This window comes from Cyprinodon tularosa, unplaced genomic scaffold, assembly GCF_016077235.1.
Source record: "Cyprinodon tularosa strain WSP-4 unplaced genomic scaffold, ASM1607723v1 ctg155, whole genome shotgun sequence".
NCBI lineage: Eukaryota > Metazoa > Chordata > Actinopteri > Cyprinodontiformes > Cyprinodontidae > Cyprinodon > Cyprinodon tularosa.
In genome coordinates, this window is record NW_024038386.1 from 163,204 (window position 1) to 184,442 (window position 21,239).

General features: G+C 39.2%; 1 protein-coding gene and 1 long non-coding RNA gene across 2 annotated transcripts in view; one reads left to right on the top strand and one right to left on the bottom strand.

Annotated features, from left to right (window-relative positions):
- LOC119780112 (trichohyalin-like) overlaps positions 1–6,622 on the top strand; it is a 45,767-nt gene extending 39,145 nt beyond the window's left edge. The window contains exons 6-10 of the mRNA XM_038280014.1: positions 19–157; positions 250–386; positions 463–656; positions 752–837; positions 5,607–6,622. Of these exons, the coding sequence (XP_038135942.1) occupies positions 19–157; positions 250–386; positions 463–656; positions 752–827 (546 nt within the window). The 3' untranslated portion in view covers positions 828–837; positions 5,607–6,622. The remainder of the gene's footprint in view (positions 1–18; positions 158–249; positions 387–462; positions 657–751; positions 838–5,606) is intronic.
- A 10,303-nt stretch (positions 6,623–16,925) lies between these two features.
- LOC119780110 lies at positions 16,926–19,326 on the bottom strand. The gene is made up of 4 exons (XR_005280337.1): positions 19,262–19,326; positions 18,678–18,859; positions 18,453–18,572; positions 16,926–17,686 (listed from the first exon to the last, which is right to left on the bottom strand). It is a non-coding gene; the product is annotated as an uncharacterized LOC119780110 (long non-coding RNA).
- Between the last annotated feature and the right edge of the window lie 1,913 nt (positions 19,327–21,239).

The following is a 21,239-nucleotide window of genomic DNA, read 5'->3' on the forward strand; positions in this document are numbered from 1 at the left end:
GTTTGTGGCTCTCCGCAGATCTCTACTCCGCTCCTTGACACCAGCAACCAGAGATCCAAAGCACTTCTGAGTAGGAGGCGAACACGATCGCGGCCATCTCGTTCTCTCCGATTAGGGTCGATTAAAAATGCCAGAGCAGAATTGAGTGTCTTTGATGGTAATGGTTATTACATTATATCTATTGTACTATATATCTTTGTGTGTTTTGTTTCTTTGTATATTTTAACAGATTTGTTTCCTTGTCTTCAGGTGTAAAAGGGGATGAATCAAAAGAAAACGAGTCGGACTCTGAAGAGGAGCCCCCCAAATCGAAGCCAGTTTCTTCTCCTCCAACGTCGACTCAGAAAGTTCCTATATTTCCAGGTCTGAGCCCTGCAGCTCTGCTCGTAAGTGAACTTAAATGTTCTTTATTCTTCTTTATCTAGATGAACATTATAATGTAAAGTATATGTAATATCTCAGGCTGGGATAAAAAAGCGAACCGGTGGAGGAGCAGCTGCAGCAGAAGAGGGATCAGCAGATGACAGAGGAGGACAAGAGAAAGAGAGTAAGGAAGTCACTCCATCTCCATCACAAACTTCAGGATCTCCTCGCTTGCCGGCACATCTGGCAGGTGCTGCGCGGGTGCTGCCCCCTATGGGCAGCAAGGAAGGAAGGTATGATTCCCAGAGAATGACAAATAAAAGATCTAGATCTCGTAAAGAATAAAGATTCAGAGAAACCTATTAAGATACTGATTCTCTGCCATCAGCCCTGCCTCTTCACCTGCCTGGTTAAAAGAACTGAAGTCTAAGAAGCGAATGAGTCAGCTCAATGGCGAAACTTAACCAGACACAAGTAAGTTGCAGTGCCAGTCAGGAGATTACATTAACTCATCAGGGATGTGAGTCATGTTCATTTTTTTTACTTCAAATTAGTCTAATTCTAAGGTAATCATACAATAGCTTACTTGCTTTGGAAATATTAATTGGATTCCCAAATTTGAGTCTATTGTAGATTTTCTCTAATTTAGGTCCTTTTTGTAACCATCAGTTTGTATCAGCTTTATTTGATAAGAATGGACCCCGGATTTTTCTGTTGCTGTTGTAAGAGCTACAAAGAAAAACATCTTAGAGTTGTATGGCTTAAACATGTGTATAAATGTACTCTTTGTCAGAACATATTGTCCCAAAAGTTAGAAAATTTCTATTTAAAAAAAAAATCCTGTCCCAAAATCTGTTGGGTTTTTCTTTTTTTTTCCCGTTATCTTATGCAGGCCAGTTATTTATACGTCAGCTTGTTCACCTAAACTCAGCCAATCATATATCATCGGTCATCTGTCAATCAAATTTTTTCGGTCATAGCATCTCGATTTATATGTTGCAGCTAATATATGCAACGGTTGAAATAAGAAATAACAATCATGTCCTTCACCATTGAGTTCCATCCCAGTGTTCATGGGGATGGACGTCTGTGTCCTCAGCAGGCGTAGAGCTAACAGAACTGCCAGCTTTACAAGGCAAGGGCTCAAACATGTACGGCTGTAAGCCTTCTACACAAACCAAGCTTCTGCTGCCCTGGCGTCCTCTTCCACAACATCTTTGTCCCCCCTTTTCTACTCTAAATGAAAAATATATGACGGAGGAGACTCATCCGCGACCTCCGACATAAAACTCTCCTCCTCTTGCATGTTTCCGCTGTCCATAGCGTTCCTTGTTGTTTCTAAGTCACAAGTTTAGTGCTACTTGGTCCCAGTGTGATTTCCCATTGGGAACCTACTGGCACTAAGTTGCTAACTGATTAGCAAGATGCTTCCAACAAACCGGCCACAACCAAAAAGCTTGCGAACCTTCCGCGATCACAATCCCGCCCCCTTGATAATCGACCAATCACATTCACTTTATTCACTGGTGTAAAGTCAAGCACCACTCAGGAGAATTCGGAACTGCAACCGTTGGAACAGCCGCTTCCCTACGACTTTAAATTTAAAACAAGAACCTTTATTATAAACAACCTATTAAAAAAGTTTGATTTTTAAGCCCTACTTTATCGTCATCAATGCTGAAAAAGACTGAGCTTGATATGATCTAAGGAGAGAAGAACTTTGTTGGTATTTATCCCTCTTCCTTATTTTACTCTTCCTGTGAAATGGTGTTATGCTGTGCTAAACATTTGGTATTATGCTTTCTTGTTGGTGAGCATTAAATTATGTTTATCCATTTCCAATCGCCTAATCACCACTGACACATTGCAGACAAAAAAAAGTGACAGTGATCAGGAATAATCTAGTAACCACCAAAAAAAATCAGCCATAAAGGAGAGGCACTGTTCAATTATCAAGCATGGCGGTGGCAGCATTGTGCTGAGGAGTTGTCTGGCTGCCACTGTTTCTGATGGATTGCACTGAGAGGATCCACTAGTTATCTTTGAATATTCTTAAATTAAATAAATATTAAATTAAATTACATTAAATAAATATTTGGTGCGCAGAAAAACATTTGATTTTGCAGGATTATAATCTCAAACACATTAGCGCTGGCTTAGAGAAGAATGAGGAAAACGGTTATTTTGCATCAGTTATTAAATTATCTGACCAATGATTTATAGATTCACACTAATTTATTTATAGATTATAGATTTATAGATTCAGAAGGTCGGCCAAATTATACAAGCTTTAGAAATCCTGCCTGTTTAACAACAGAATTCAAACTTTCAGCCAACTTTCTTCCAGAAGCTCATCGATATCTTCATAAAGCTTCTGGTCCAAATGCTACACTATAAATCTCATTCAGGATATACGTATATTTGGACAAGTGTTGATTAAAGACAATGTCTAATAATTGTTCACTTTTATGCTTCAAAGATCCTTAGTTTATCATAGGGATGCACGATATAATCGGCCCCCCTATCGGTATCGGCCTGTATCGGCCTTAAAACTGAATATCGGACATCGGCCACCCTACCGATATTTAACCCGATATTTGATCGATATTTGAAAAAAAAAAAAAACTACTTCTTCTTCCTCAAAAACTTCTTTTTTACAGACTTAAAAACTTCTAAAGATGAGGGAAAAAATATTGATACATTAAAATATCACAATATCTTCATATGCTGATATATTGCCATTTAAAAACACCATATCAATCTTTTACTAATGAAATATTGCTATATGTCATCGTTATTCTACGAAATCCCCCAAAAATTCACGAAATTTTGCCATATTTTTATATGTTGATATATTGATGCGGTATCGATCTATTTAACTAACAAAATCTCACAAGAATTTGCAAAATATCACGAGAGTTTGTAACAGAACGATGAAATTTCACGAGATTTTGAAAGTAAAATAGATCGATACCGCGTTTTTAAAAATCAATTTGATATCAGCATATGAAAATATATTTGAGTATATTATTTTTCAAAGTGTCAGAAATGAATAACAAAACTGCTATTTTCAATGACTACTTATTTTTGTCCAGCTTTAACATCGGTATCGATATCGGTTATCGGCTACATAAGTTTTAAAATATCGGCATATCGGATATCGGCCAAAATCCCAATATCGTGCATCCCTAGTTTATCATCTTTTAACACCTAACCTTTATGAAATACTTTTTGAAATGCCTAAAACAGAAATGACATCCAAGTCAGTACTGTGTATCTGTAAATCCTTGACGACAAACATGTTTAGTTTATTTAAAAAAGAAGAAAGTAGTTGTTGAAATCTATGGATTGTTTTATTTGAGCATTTCAAGGTTTTATTTCAATTTTATATCAATTTTATTTATACCTTGGGATTACTAGCCTGACGTAGTCCTACTCAATTCTAGTCAGAATATGAGTCTGATACTGCTCCATAGAGCTGTGATTATGGGGCGTGTTTTGAACGAACCAGGGAAAAAAATGCCTCTGCACTCAATTGGATAGACCTACAACCAATAAAAGCAACGGAGTGAGTGACGTATGTTAAGCCAGGCACAGTTGTTGTCAACAAAAATCAAAGCGTGCAGTTGCACGCCTAGAATAAGAAGATGAGCCTTGATCGCGGTTCTCTGTTCCTCTTTTAAAATTAATTTGTTGTCGATATCTTCTAGAACAGACCTAATAGCAGAATCTACACACCTCAGCTCTCCAGCGGCAGCCATTGTTGTTGTCACGCATGCGCGCTTTGGTCACGTGGTTGATTACGTTACTGTTGATCATCTGTCCATCATCGTATAAAGCCCGCCCTGACAATTTGATTGGATTGCCAAATATTGTGCTACCATACTTGCGCTACTATGGAGCAATGCCAGACCGAACTTCACGACCTCAAATGTTGTGGGCGGGACTAAGTTCGGAATGGCACCCAGGCTATGGGATTACAACTTCTCGGAAATTCTGGTTCCAGTAGCGTATGTAGAGTACAGAGAGTTAAAGCAAGATACAAATTAAGCCTTTATAGCAGGGGTGTCAAACTGGTTACAGAAAGGGCTGTGTGGCTGCAGGTTTTCTTTCCAACCAAGCAATAGCACACCAGACTCCAGTCAATCCTCAAGTCATCAGGTTAATACTAAACTCACTTGATGAGATGATTGGAGTCTGGTGTACTATTGCTTGGTTGGAAAGAAAACCTGGAGCCACATGGCCCTTTCTGGAACCAGTTTGACATCCCTGTTTTATAGGGTAGGTTAGCATTTTTGATCACTTGCATACCCCTTACAAATGGAGTCCCCCCCGTCCCTCAGTGAGGTCTAGAAGCACAAGATCTATATCCAGCCATTAAGCAAAGATACTGCTACATGGCTGTACATCTTATTTTGGCATTTGACCAATTAGCTGAGCCCTTGAATGATATATTACCTACTGTACATTCAGCAGAAAAAAAAAATTTTACAAGTCAAGAAAAAAAGGTAAACAGCTCATTGAAAAGTTAAAAAGTTAATACGCTTAGTTAACAATTCTATTTAGGTTTATAAACTAAATGTAAATGTAAGTGCCAGTATCAGCATTAATGCCTCTAAGCCTTAGGGTATCTAAGGGTCTGCAACCTTTCATATCCAAAGAGCCATTTTGCTTCAAGCACGACGAAGTCGCAGTTGTTTAGAGCCGCAAAATATAACAACACTTTACAAAAAAACAAAAAACCTATTTATTTTTTTTATTATATAAAGGAAACTTTAAAACAATATTAATACACATAATTCCTACATTAATTCAAAGAAAAATTGCTCTTCAAACAGATTTCTGGTTCTTTTAATATCATTCATTAATTCTGGTATTCATTATAGTACATTATTTAGCTCTTTTCTAACATTTTAAGAGCCGCTTGAGATGATCCAAAGAGCCACATGTGGCTCTGGAGCCGCAAGTTGCAGACCCTTTGCTCTAAGGTGAAGTACCAAAAATAAAAATAGTTTTTCATGAATTTCTTACAGAAGCACCTTTGTTGGATTCCAATAAAACTATTGGCTTGAAATTTTGATTTTTAAAGTATTTCACTGAGTGTCCTATAAAGGGCTAAAGATAAAAATACAACAGGCAATATAAAAAGAGAGTATATAGTACCAAAAGGTCCTGGAACATGTTTTCTTTAGATATAAAATATCCTTTAGAAACTGACATTAAAGCTTTTCTGTTCTCTTTAGGAAGCACAGCTTAGATGCTCCTCAGCAGGAATCGGATCATTTCAGCTCTTTGCTGATGGCACAGATGACGACATGATTGCTCCATTCTGCACTTTGAGTGCCTTATTTTGGACCATTTCCAAGGGAAGAAATCAAGCTTCTTCTTTTTTTTTTTTTTTTTTTTTGGGGACACGGAGGCTAAAAAAACCTGTGGTTTGTTAAACATGGAACACGGTGCCAATGCTATATGCGCTGAGGCTGTAAGGTCTTACTGCCAGGTAGAAAACACTGTCCGAGAGTTCAGTGGATGTTTGGGTTTACTTAAGTAGATTTTGTTCTAATATGTGAATATGATGACATGGATGATGGATTTATGATTTTTTTTAAACTAAAACATGTTTCAGTTTTTAGTCCTAATCTAACATTTACAATCAAATGTGTAACACAAAATCTAAGGCTAGATATGACGCCTCTTTTGAAACTTTTAGAAATTCCTCCAGACGTCGAGGGAATCAGACATCATCAAACCTACTGTAAGCAGCGTCCCGCATAACTCAGAAATACAAAGACAAATGGAAAAAAGCATAGAGATGTACAGAAATATGTGTATTTAGTTTAGATTACACAGGTTGGTATTTTTGTACCCATTACACTTCTTCTCAAGGAAAGCTTGAAGCACTTTAACACAAATATTAGTATATTTCCACCCATGCAATGAAACTGACCAATTGCAAAGTCATGTTTGTTGTTTTTAACAAAGGTCAGGGAGTCTTTTTGTTTTGTTTTTTTTTACAAATTTGTCGGTTTCACAGAAGTCACTTCATATATGTATTTTTTCTTTGGGGCAATAACAGATTCAGGAAGTGTGTAAGTATATGTTTGTGTGTTTTTGAGTTTTTTTTTTAAACCTAGTAAACAATGTGCCTTTTCTATTACTGGAAAAACTGTATGTTAAGAATTGTGTGACCATTTTTGGTCGTTATAGTGTATGTTTATTGGAAAATGGGGGAACTTTATTAAAAGTTTTTCTTTTCTAAGAAACGAGTTTGAGTGTTCTTTTGATCTTAATGTAAAAATTTTCCCTTTTTTGTGAAAGAAATAAAAGGGTCAAAATGTTTGAAAACTTAGTGAAACTGAAAAGATAAAAGTTGAAACTGAAAAAATATAACTTGATGTTGAATATCAGATTTTGACCTTATAATCTGAGAAGCTGAAAGTCCTCAGGTCTCCATTGGGGATGAGGAAGTGAGGGAGAGTTCAATGGTCACAGTCCCAGTCCAGTGTGTCCTTTACACCAGTTCTAGTCCAGTATGAGGTCTCCTTCAGGAGAAGCAATCGCTAAGCTGAGACCATTATTTCCTTCTTTCATCTGCAGAATATTGCAAAAATTAGACATATCCTGTCCAGAGGTGATGCTGAGCAACTAGTCCATGCATTTATTACTTCATGGCTGGACTAGTGTAATTCTTTACTATCAGGAAGTCCACAAGCTGTAGTTTAAAGCCTTCAGCTGACCCAAAATGCTGCAGCCAGTTCTGATGAAAACTAAAAAGAAAGATAAAATCTCTCTTATCCTAGCTTCTCTTTATTGGCTTCCTGTTAAATCCAGAATTGAACTTAAAATCCTCCTTCAGAGTCACAGGACACAGACTTAATTTTAAAATATAAGAAACCTACAAGAATTAAAGCAAAAAATAACAGTAAAAATCAGAGTAATAATTATTTTTGAAATATAACTATTAATACATAGACTTCGGTTATTAAAGATATGTAAGAAAATTTTCTAAATTGGATTATGCTGCTGTGAAGGAGGATGATCACTGATGCAGCTTAAAGGGAAACCATCCATTTTTTCCGGGATGGATGGAATTTAAACTGTACATTCTAGGGATACTTGATATATTTACTTTGGAATCGGAATCGGCTGTTATTCATTTTTTCCTTATACATTAATGTACAGTGCTGTCAAAAGTACACACATTTGTTACTTAAGTAGATAGTAAGTATAGATACTTCAGTTAAAAAACACGCTGGTAAAAGTTGAAGTATCAACTTGACCTCCTTACTCAATTAAACTGAAAAAGTATGCACTCCAAAAGCTTCCTAAAGTATAAAAGTATAAAGTAACCTTTAAAAAAATAACTAGATGTCACTATATATATATAAATGCACTAAAAGGCATCTGTATAACTATCTATAAACATAAATAGCAGTGTATTGTGGTTCTCTTGTGTTTTCAACAAAAAGAATAGCATTCAATAAATAAATAAATGTTTAAGCTAATTTTTGGAAAATAAAAAAACCTAATGAAAGCGTTCGGGTGGACTAACTATAGGTCCATCAGCCACCACCCTTAGAGTGTCCCCACCAACTTTCATCACTAATAAGTGACACCCTAGGTGAAAAACTGTTGAAGTGATTCCCTACTAATGTGTTTTTAGCCAAATTTGTCAATATTGATCTCAACTGTGTATTCTGTAATACCGAGTTTGAGAAAACGGCTCGCCAGCTCCCGTTGTTATGCCCAAAAGTGCATGCCTGCCGAAATATGCATCCCCAGTCGCGGGAGCGCGCCTCGCTCTGTTGAACTGCATATCGACGAGGAAAACGGATTAAAATATGTTCAATGGAGCTTAGGTTCTTATATTAATGATATAAAAACGTTTAAAAATACCTCTCGTTGGAAAAAAGTTGTGGTTATTTGGTAGATTGATTTACAAAAGTACGGATTTTTTGAACAACATTAAATCCAAAGATTTTGACCATGGTACGGCTGATTTATTTGTTGTGGTCTCTTGTTATTTACACACAACACTAAACCGTGATAGCCGACGTGAGTTTTGAGTTTGCAAAGCTTTCCCTTAAGTGGAAAATCAAACGCGCATCTACACAGCACAGCGTTCACAGACCAGTGAGATGCGTTCGCTGCGCGTCAGAAAGCTATGGTGCATTCAGGAGCATTGGAACATTTTAAACTTACAAGAATGAGGCATAAAACAGAACTGTATTTTACTGAACTGTACTGTATTTTTTTTTTTTTTTTGTTTATGCACATTGCTAGCTTTTTATTCTAAAAAATCTATAATATTACAGCAGCAATTTATCAAAGTTTTTCAAAATCCTGTTTAAAAGCTCCAAATGGGGCTTCAGATCACATGAAGCGACAATTGCACTGTCATTGTTTTACAGGACAGAATTTGCATTTGCAGACGTACAAGTGTCAACTCCTCTGAGATAGCAGGGGATGCAGTTTTTGGCAAGGACCTGCCACAAAATGCATCCTCCTTGTTTTTAACCTAAGAATTGTCCCACACACATGAAATTCACACTGGTACCTCAGCACACATGTGGAAGCATGTAGTAATAGCTGCGTGAAGCTGACACCCCACCCACGTCAAAAAACTCTGCAAATAGACTGAATGGTTAGTGCAACGTTAGGGCAGATTTGTGCAGAAAAAATATCGTTTGTGCTACTTTTGTTTAAGAGATATTAAAGATGATTTTTTTTAGGTCATCCAGAGGTCACCATCCCCCCATTAAACTCCAATTTGAACCAAAGTGGTCTCCTTTTTAGTGCTTCGTTTGTGCTGATTTGTGCAGTTAAAACGGTCATTTGTGCTATTTTAGTTTTTAAGATATAATCATTAAAAAATGTTTGGCTGATGACATCACCATCCCCCCATCAAGCTCCGATTTGATCCAAAGTGGTCTCATTTTTTAGTGCTTCGTTTGTGCTGATTTGTGCCGTTAAAGCCAACATTTGTGCTGCTTTACTTTTTAAGATATAATAAATTACCATCACCAGCAGGTTCAAAACAAACTGATGCGCTACGTTTTTTAAAAAACTGTATCTGTGTCTTACATAGAACATCCATGTTGGCTCTTTTTCATTTATCAACAATAACCTTGGAATGAAAAGTTTTATTAAGATTCGCAGCCCAGTAATACTGTATGTGCAGACTGCTACGTTTTTAATATATAGTTTATGCTGAGCTCATTTAAAAAAAAAAACAAATTGCTCTACATTGTTAGTAATTTCTAATTCTTTAATTAAGCCAATATATTAATTGTTGGACAATATTTCCCACTCCACGCATGAAGCTAGTAATGAACTGGAGAGGACCTTCAGCCTAATTGAACCTTTAGCTTAAACAGACAAACATTTTTGGATATTGTTCCTTACAGATGGTGTTTTACTTTATAGTCTAACCACAGTGCTATATTTTGTTATACTTTACTACTAGCCTGAACACTAGCTCAGTGTTCTTGCGCTCAGTTTCATCTCTGCGCGTGCTCGAATCCGTCTCTGCTCGCGCTCGACCTGCTCTCTCCGCGCTCAACACCAGCTGTGAGCTCGACTGTTTTTCCGCTCGCTCGACTCTCTGCGCTCGCAACTTCAGCAATGTCTCCATAGAAAAGAAGAAGAAATAGGAAGGAATGCTTTCATTGGATGAAAAGAAGCTGGGTGTGATTGGCTGATGGTATGGTTCATTTACATACAGGTGCTGGTCATAAAATTAGAATATCATGAAAAAGTAGATTGATTTCAGTAATTCCATTTAAAAAGTGAAACTTGTATATTATATTCATACATTACATACAAACTCATATATTTCAGATGTTTATTTTGTTTAATTTTGATGATTACAAATGACAACAAATGAAAATCTCAAATTCATCATATCAGAAAATTAGAATATTGTGAAAAGGTTCAAAATTGATGGCCCCTGGTGCCACACTCTAATCAGCTAATTAACTCAAACCACCTGCAAAAGCCTTTAAATGGTCTTTCAGTCTAGTTCTATAGGCTACACAATCATGGGGAAGACTGCTGACTTGACAGTTGTCCAAAAGACGACCATCGACACCTTGCACAAGGAGGGCAAGACACAAAAGGTCATCGCTAAAGAGGCTGGCTGTTCACAGAGCTCAGTGTCCAAGCACATTAATAGAGAGGCGAAGGGAAGGAAAAGATGTGGTCGAAAAAAGTGTACAAGCAAGAGAGATAACCGCACCCTGGAGAGGATTGTGAAACAAAACCCCTTCAAAAATGTGGGGGAGATTCACAAAGAGTGGACTGCAGCTGGAGTGAGTGCTTCAAGAACCACCACACACAGACGTATGAAAGACATGGGTTTCTGCTGTCGCATTCCTTGTGTCAAGCCACTCTTGAACCACAGACAGCGTCAGAAGCGTCTTGCCTGGGGTTAAAGAGAAACAGGACTGGACTGCTGGTGAGTGGTCCAAAGTCATGTTCTCTGATGAAAGTAAATTTTGCATTTCCTTTGGAAATCAAGGTCCCAGAGTCTGGAGGAAAAGAAGAGAGGCACTTCATCCACGTTGCTTGAAGTCCAGTGTAAAGTTTCCACAGTCAGTGATGGTTTGGGGTGCCATGTCATCTGCTGGTGTTGGTCCATTGTGTTTTCTGAGGTCCAGGGTCAACGCAGCCACATACCAGGAAGTTTTAGAGCACTTCATGCTTCCTGCAGCTGACCAACTTTTTGGAGATGCAGATTTCATTTTCCAACAGGACTTGGCACCTGCACACAGTGCCAAAGCTACCAGTACCTGGTTGAAGGACCATGGTATCCCTGTTCTTAATTGGCCAGCAAACTCTCCTGACCTTAACCCCATAGAAAATCTATGGGGTATTGTGAAGAAGAAGATGCAATACACCAGACCCAACAATTCAGAAGAGCTAAAAGCCACTATTAGAGCAACCTGGGCTATCATAACACCTGAGCAGTGCCACAGACTGATCGACTCCATGCCACGCCGCATTGCTGCAGTAATACAGGCCAAAGGAGGCCCAACTAAATACTGAGTGCTGTACATGCTCATACTTTTCATGTTCATACTTTTCAGTTGGCCAACATTTCTATAAATCCTTTGTTTTTATTGGTCTTCAGTAATATTCTAATTTTCTGATATGATGAATTTGAGATTTTCATTTGTTGTCATTTGTAATCATCAAAATTAAACAAAATAAACATCTGAAATATATGAGTTTGTATGCAATGTATGAATATAATATACAAGTTTCACTTTTTAAATGGAATTACTGAAATCAATCTACTTTTTCATGATATTCTAATTTTATGACCAGCACCTGTATGGGGCCAAAATGGTAGCTTTAATATTTGCAAATGTGTGTGGAGAGTTGTGTGTCTGTATCTCGATTTGTGCGTGTGCAGTGGGATTTGAAAATGTGTAAATAAATCTGTAAATGTGTGAGGAGATTTGTGTGTCTGTACAACAATCTGCAAATGTGTAAAACTACTTGTGTGTAATCCATTTTGCAAATGTGTAAAAAATCCACAAATCTGTATTCAGATCTGCAAATGTGTACTGAGATTTGCAAATGTGTAAAAAATCCACAAATCTGTATTCAGATCTGCAAATGTGTACTGAGATTTGCAAATGTGTAAAAAATCCACAAATCTGTATTCAGATCTGCAAATGTGTACTGAGATTTGCAAATGTGTAAAAAATCCACAAATCTGTATTCAGATCCACAAATGTGTACTGAGACTTGCAAATGTGTACACTCACCGGCCACTTTATTAGGTACCCCATGCTAGTAACGGGTTGGACCCCCTTTTGCCTTCAGAACTGCCTCAATTCTTCGTGGCATAGATTCAACAAGGTGCTGGAAGCATTCCTCAGGGAGTTTGGTCCATATTGACATGATGGCATCACACAGTTGCCGCAGATTTGTCGGCTGCACATCCATGATGCGAATCTCCCGTTCCACCACATCCCAAAGATGCTCTATTGGATTGAGATCTGGTGACTGTGGAGGCCATTTGAGTACAGTGAACTCATTTTCATGTTCAAGAAACCAGTCTGAGATGATTCCAGCTTTATGACATGGCGCATTATCCTGCTGAAAGTAGCCATCAGAAGTTGGGTACATTGTGGTCATAAAGGGATGGACATGGTCAGCAACAATACTCAGGTAGGCTGTGGCGTTGCAACGATGCTCAATTGGTACCAAGGGGCCCAAAGAGTGCCAAGATAATATTCCCCACACCATGACACCACCACCACCAGCCTGAACCGTTAATACAAGGCAGGATGGATCCATGCTTTCATGTTGTAGACGCCAAATTCTGACCCTACCATCCGAATGTCGCAGCAGAAATCGAGACTCATCAGACCAGGCAACGTTTTTCCAATCTTCTATTGTCCAATTTCGATGAGCTTGTGCAAATTGTAGCCTCAGTTTCCTGTTCTTAGCTGAAAGGAGTGGCACCCGGTGTGGTCTTCTGCTGCTGTAGCCCATCTGCCTCAAAGTTCGACGTACTGTGCGTTCAGAGATGCTCTTCTGCCCACCTTGGTTGTAACGGGTGTTTATTTGAGTCACTGTTGCCCTTCTATCAGCTCGAACCAGTCTGGCCATTCTCCTCTGACCTCTGGCATCAACAAGGCATTTCCGCCCACAGAACTGCCGCTCACTGGATGTTTTTTCTTTTTCGGACCATTCTCTGTAAACCCTAGAGATGGTTGTGCGTAAAAATCCCAGTAGATCAGCAGTTTCTGAAATACTCAGACCAGCCCTTCTGGCACCAACAATCATGCCACGTTCAAAGTCACTCAAATCACCTTTCTTCCCCATACTGATGCTCGGTTTGAACTGCAGGAGATTGTCTTGACCATGTCTACATGCCTAAATGCACTGAGTTCCCGCCATGTGATTGGCTGCTTAGAAATTAAGTGTTAATGAGCAGTTGGACAGGTGTACCTAATAAAGTGGCCGGTGAGTGTAGATCAATCTGTAAGCACACACAGAGACACTTGTGTCTGAAGTATTTTCGCTTCAAGACCCAGAAATACAGACAAATCATTGGTTACAAGTCAAGCGGTTTTTCGGTTGGCTCTCTTTACACACGTGATTTTTGCTACTCTTCTGCCGCGTGAGATGCACAAATGCGTAGAAGGATTTGTATGTGTATTTTCGCGATTTGTAACCCCTTGCGCAGGCTCGCAGGCTCACAGCCCTGACCGCAGACTCGCAGGCTCACAGACAGCCTCTACCTTTTTTTTTCCTCCGCTGCAGGAGTTGTCGTGACAAGGATGATATATTGAAACCATTCAGTAAGGAAAAAATTTAATCTATTATTAAACAAAAGGTTACGGAAAGATGGCAGAAGCTGTGGGAAGAGCATATAACTGGAAGGTGGTTTTATAGTATTCAAAGGAAAATTGGTGAAATGAGGAGAACGGAAAGGAATAGAAAAGAGGTTATATCTAGATTAAGTTTCGGAAACACGGGGTTAAATGGAAACTTATTTAGAATGGGAACAGGAGGTTGTGGTTTTTGTTATCAAGGGGAGACGGTGGAGCATGTTTTATATTCTATGGAGAGAAGGGAATTATTAAGTTGGTTACGAGAAAATTGATTTCAGAAAAGATTGATTTCAGTAATTCCATTTAAAAAGTGAAACTTGTATATTATATTCATACATTACATACAAACTCATATATTTCAGATGTTTATTTTGTTTAATTTTGATGATTACAAATGACAACAAATGAAAATCTCAAATTCATCATATCAGAAAATTAGAATATTACTGAAGACCAATAAAAACAAAGGATTTATAGAAATGTTGGCCAACTGAAAAGTATGAACATGAAAAGTATGAGCATGTACAGCACTCAGTATTTAGTTGGGCCTCCTTTGGCCTGTATTACTGCAGCAATGCGGCGTGGCATGGAGTCGATCAGTCTGTGGCAAGATTGTAATTTACACCAAAGATTAATTGTCATACAATCGTTATTGGTGTCAGTAAAACCTATATAATTGACTGTTAGTCTCAGCCTTGATAACTTGCGCAAGTAGCCGTGATGCAAAACTATGCTGCGCGATTAAGTCATTTTTCGACAAGAAAATCTGCAATTTCGACATGTTCAAGCATAAATAATAATAGCCACGTTCATAATGTTTGTAAGAAACCAAACTGTTTGTAAATCCATCAAGAATTCAGTGAGGTAAGAGTATTTGTGTTCGTGCTGATCACTCACCTTACGTTAGGTACCACAGAGCACAACAGAAAGCCTGCCTGAGGTAAGATGGCCGCCGGTGAGGACGTTTGAGACTCCGCCGTAAGACATCTAGCCTTTATTATGGATATCTATGGGTACAACCCTACGGAGCCCCCTAGGGGACATGGGGAATTTTTTTTCTTTTGCGTTCCCTCGCAATACTTTTGCGTTCCCTCGCAATACTTTTGCGTTACCTCGCAATACTTTTGCGTTCCCTCGCAAAAACTTTTGCGTTCCCTCGCAAAACCTTTTGCGTTACCTCGCAATAGGGCTTGGTCGTCGTGACCATGTTGACGGCGCACTTTACGGCTTCCTTAGACTATTGCCTGTGTTCTCCCTCTCAGCCGTGTTTTATTTCGTTTAATTTCACCGTAACTTGATTTCAACCATGGTAAACCGTTGCTGTATTGTGGGCTGTAACAGCGCATCACATGATCGCCGAGGGAAAAACCTACAAAATGGGATAACTTTCCACCGTTGTCCTGCCTGGAGGCGCAAACACGGAGACCAAGTTTCACAGATAACAAAGAGTCGTCGGCTAGCTTGGATCGCGGCTGTAAGACGACAGAACAGAACTTTCCACAGTATCCTGATGTCAATGCGAGTGTGTTCCCTGCATTTTCATTCTGGTAAGTTAAAGATGCACGGTTTTATTTTATAGCCTACAGTGTTTCCTTCCTTCATCCGTGGCACCACATACAAGCATGAACGCGCGCCCAGAGACTGTTGATATAGCATTTTCATCCTCGTTGGTTGATATAGCATTTTATCCTCTTTGGTAGAACACACTGCCAGTTCCTACAAGGACAGGGACATCCCTCTCCATTTTCAAAAAAAACCCTGAGGTTGACAGCTGTCATAGCACCACTTATAAATTTTGCTGATCCTAGCGCTTACCAGCCGTCTTGTAATGTAATGTAATCATATAATACAATTTAATAATGTGTATATTGAGGATCATTGATAACATTATGGTTCTATATGTGTTCAACACTGCTGCTGTGGATAATAATTTTAAATTGTGTCACCAGGAAAACCAGCAAATGAAATGTACACCTCGCATCCGGATTGGGCACCATCACTACACTTGGGCCACACTGAGATAAAGGCCACACAGACTGCACGCTATGAGAGACAGGAAAAGAGAAAACGGCAAAGGACTGACAGTACACCTGCGAGGATGAGACAGCTATTGATGACCTTGTTCCACCCGGTAAGCCTTACAGAGCCAGAAGATTCAACACCGTATGTTGCTTTTGTGGCTTTTTCAGCTGCATGATGCACATTTAGCTAAAAGATGTCCTTATTTTATCCATAGTGGAGACACCAGCACCAGCTGAGGATGGAGCTGAGCAGACACCGCCGGCGTGCTGAAATCAACCGGCTGCTGGAGGAGAACAGGACCCTGAAACGTGAGCTTGGCCAGAGAAAAATGGATGAAGATTTCCTGAAGGAAGACACCGTCAAAGTGAAATACTACACTGGACTTCCACACCTTAAAGTCAACCACTTTATTCTGGTGTTTATGAATTACTGTATTAAAGAAAAGATTGATGCTCAATATGGAATTGACAATTTCTTTGTATCAACAATACACTCTAAGCAAACATTTAACAAGTGGGTTGTTTTTTAGCCATAGGTGTGTTTTGCATCCATACCCAAAAGCAAGAGGTCTCAAACGATCAGATCCTTTTCAGTGTTTATTTGCAAGTAGTGAAACTTGAGAACACAGTGCAGCGCAGAACAGAGCAGTGCAGTTTGAATGCTTGTAGGTAAATGGTTACAAATAAAAAATGGACGCGATGAAAATGCAGTGCAATTACTTACAATAACATAGTATGTATTTATACAAAATGTTCAATCCTATTAATAAGTCGGTCTTAATGAAACATCAATGGAGAAATGGAAAGTGGAGATATTGCAAATTATTATTATACAAATTGTAGTTATAGTAAACATTAACAGTTAAACACTGTTAGTGCAAATTCTTATATAAGTATTTATAATAATATGCATTACTTAAATTGTATAAATAAAGGCTGCGATGCAATATGTCATGATATACAATAATATAATCTATAATTGTATAATATAACAACGTGCAATAATATGCAAATATAACAATACAATGTAATAATACAAAATACTATGCTTTTTATAAAAAATGTCTATGTATAAAAAAAATTCCAAAGTAATAAAAAATACGTATTTATGAAACATCAATTACAAACATAAAAATTGGAGGTAGATCAAATTAAGTAATAACAGATATCAATAACATTTAAAGTAGTGCAAATTATTACCGGTACTATAGTACACATTAAAAAACAATGTTAGTGCAATGTCTTATATAATTACTTTTAACAATATGCATTTCTTAAATTGTATAAATAAAGGCTGCGATGCAATATGTCATGATATACAATAATATAATCTATAATTGTATTGTAATATAACGACGTGCAATAATATGCAGCTGCAATGTCTTTCACTGTCTCACAGTGCTGGAGAAGGACAGCTGGTGGAGCATTTTCAAACTTTGGGTCGCGCAGACGGTCTTGCAGGGGTTTTGGGATCACAGCTGGCTGGACAGGAGCAGCATAGTTGTGAAAGTAGGGCTTCACTGTGGACATACAAACTGACCTATGGTTCTGAAGAACAGGGAACATTGACGATAAGTCGTCCAATGTGGCTTGGGCAGTGCGTCTGCTGGCCCGTGTCCGTAGGCCAGGCATGGGAATGTTGTCATCGATGACTCTGTCCAGAGCAATCCTCTGCACTTTGGATGAAGTGAAGTCCATCTTGTGGGCGACTTCACCGCTGACTTTGTTGATACCTGCTGGTATTTTCCAATAAGCTGGCACATCTGTCACAGTCTTTTTCCCACGGATGCGGACTGCTGCCTCAATCTTAAACAGCAGAGCCCCAACATGTGTACATGCCTCTGCAATTCCAGCCATGCATGTACAGTGTGCACAGCAAACCTGCCCATCGTCAGCAATGATGACCCATGGCTTCAGGGGAGTCTCATTAATGCGCTGAGAGTGCAAGACCTGAGGAGAAAAAAAATAGACATAAATTATGCAGGTAAGGACACCATTATATTTCATTCTATGCTGGAAAGCAAACGTTAACCTCAACCCCTCATGCATGTGTATACATATCATATAAATCACAGTTATACAACAGTAAAGTATAACAACCACGCTGTTATATTGTTATATCACTTAAAAGAAAAAGAAATGAAATGAGCACAGGACATTTAAACCTGCATAATACCTCTGACTGAATGATTTAAGCTCAAAGTTACCCGTTACAGTGTTTTATGAGGTCAGATTTAATAACCCGCAGTCAATACTGCACTCATTTTTCTAAATAGTTCACTTTGAAAGACTCTGATTCAAACTAGGAGTTAACTTGAATGGCCACAGCACTGCACTATTGTTTATTTTTTTATATTTTGCGGATCTTTGACTATTTAATCTATTCCTTAAAATTTTATTAATAACAATGTTCAATAAATGATTTTCAACAAAATACAGATGTAACACCTATCCAGTTTCTGAATGATGGTAAAAAAAGCTTGTTTCTACCAGCAGCTGGGGGAGACTAGATTAGAAGATGGTTCAGAAAACCTGTTAGGACACATTTTTTTTCTAACACTAAGTATCAAACAAATGCTGATTTCTATTTCAGCAAATTATTCTTAAAATTTTTTTTAATATTTTGAATAATGTTTTGATGAAGATTTGAGATTCCTTTCACTGCATGAATGGTCACAAAGCTAGTGTTAAGCTTGAAGTCTCTGGCCAAGCTCACGTTTCAGGGTCCTGTTCTCCTCCAGCAGCCGGTTGATTTCAGCACGCCGGCGCTGACAGAAGTCACATTCTGTCAGCGGTGTCTGCTCAGCTCCATCCTCAGCTGGTGCTGGTGTCTCCACTATGGATAAAATAAGGACATCTTTTAGCTAAATGTGCATCATGCAGCTGAAAAAGCCACAAAAGCAACATACGGTGTTGAATCTGCTGGCTCTGTAAGGCTTACCGGGTGGAACAAGGTCATCAATAGCTGTCTCATCCTCGCAGGTGTACTGTCAGTCCTTTGCCGTTTTCTCTTTTCCTGTCTCTCATAGCGTGCAGTCTGTGTGGCCTTTATCTCAGTGTGGCCCAAGTGTAGTGATGGTGCCCAATCCGGATGCGAGGTGTACATTTCATTTGCTGGTTTTCCTGGTGACACAATTTAAAATTATTATCCACAGCAGCAGTGTTGAACACATATAGAACCATAATGTTATCAATGATCCTCAATATACACATTATTAAATTGTATTATATGATTACATTACATTACAAGACGGCTGGTAAGCGCTAGGATCAGCAAAATTTATAAGTGGTGCTATGACAGCTGTCAACCTCAGGGTTTTTTTTGAAAATGGAGAGGGATGTCCCTGTCCTTGTAGGAACTGGCAGTGTGTTCTACCAAAGAGGATAAAATGCTATATCAACCAACGAGGATGAAAATGCTATATCAACAGTCTCTGGGCGCGCGTTCATGCTTGTATGTGGTGCCACGGATGAAGGAAGGAAACACTGTAGGCTATAAAATAAAACCGTGCATCTTTAACTTACCAGAATGAAAATGCAGGGAACACACTCGCATTGACATCAGGATACTGTGGAAAGTTCTGTTCTGTCGTCTTACAGCCGCGATCCAAGCTAGCCGACGACTCTTTGTTATCTGTGAAACTTGGTCTCCGTGTTTGCGCCTCCAGGCAGAACAGCGGTGGAAAGTTATCCCATTTTGTAGGTTTTTCCCTCGGCGATCATGTGATGCGCTGTTACAGCCCACAATACAGCAACGGTTTACCATGGTTGAAATCAAGTTACGGTGAAATTAAACGAAATAAAACACGGCTGAGAGGGAGAACACAGGCAATAGTCTAAGGAAGCCGTAAAGTGCGCCGTCAACATGGTCACGACGACCAAGCCCTATTGCGAGGTAACGCAAAAGGTTTTGCGAGGGAACGCAAAAGTTTTTGCGAGGGAACGCAAAAGTATTGCGAGGTAACGCAAAAGTATTGCGAGGGAACGCAAAAGTATTGCGAGGGAACGCAAAAGTATTGCGAGGGAACGCAAAAGAAAAAAAATTCCCCATGTCCCCTAGGGGGCTCCGTACAACCCCTAGGACCCCAGTAACGTCACATACTGTACAATACTGCCAACTGGTGGTATGTGGCTGTATGTGAAGCAAGTTGTGCTGAACTGCCGCAGCAGAGAGAGGCTGTCTGTGAGCCTGCGAGCCTGCGGTCAGGGCAGCATGTGAGCCTGCGAGCCTGCGCAAGGGGTTACAAATCGCGAAAATACACATACAAATCCTTCTACGCATTTGTGCATCTGACGTGGCAGAAGAGTAGCAAAAATCACGTGTGTAAAGAGAGCCAACCGAAAAACCGCTTGACTTGTAACCAATGATTTGTCTGTATTTCTGGGTCTTGAAGCGAAAATACTTCAGACACAAGTGTCTCTGTGTGTGCTTACAGATTGATCTACACATTTGCAAGTCTCAGTACACATTTGTGGATCTGAATACAGATTTGTGGATTTTTTACACATTTGCAAGTCTCAGTACACATTTGCAGATCTGAATACAGATTTGTGGATTTTTTACACATTTGCAAATCTCAGTACACATTTGCAGATCTGAATACAGATTTGTGGATTTTTTACACATTTACAAATCTCAGTACACATTTGCAGATCTGAATACAGATTTGTGGATTTTTTACACATTTGCAAAATGGATTACACACAAGTAGTTTTACACATTTGCAGATTGTTGTACAGACACACAAATCTCCTCACACATTTACAGATTTATTTACACATTTTCAAATCCCACTGCACACACACAAATCGAGATACAGACACACAACTCTCCACACACATTTGCAAATATTAAAGCTACCATTTTGGCCCCATACTGAAGTTGCGAGCGCAGAGAGTCGAGCGAGCGGAGAAACAGCCGAGCGCACAGCTGGTGTTGAGCGCGGAGAGAGAGCAGGTCGAGCGAGCGCGAGCAGAGACGGATTCGAGCACGCGCAGAGATGAAACTGAGCGCGAGAACAGTGTGTTGATATGGCAAGCCAAGAAGGTCATATTTCGCATTGAATTGTCGCGTTAAAATTGAAGTTAACCCGCAAAAAACGCGCGTTCCCCCGAGATTACGCCGCTTTTTACGCCGTCTTTTACCAACAAGCGCCGCCTTTTACGCGCGTCATGATAGTACCGCAAGACGCGTGTTGAATACGCGCGTTGTGTCGGTCAGAACGCGCGTGCGTTCTGACCGACACAACGCGCGTATTTAACGCGCGTTTTCCTAATATGATAATGATGTCCTTCCTTCTTTTCCCACAGCCAGTGCATTTGAACTGGTTGCATCCAATCTCTGATCAAGGCAGCCAGACCAAGAAAGTTCAGCACAGATCTGCTTTGTGGAAAACTGCACAGAGCTCAATGTTGCAGCATTGTCAAAATTCACTGCATTGCCGTTTCACAAAGCCTTAATGTTAGGAATATATCCACTACTTACACTTTGCTGTTATTTTGA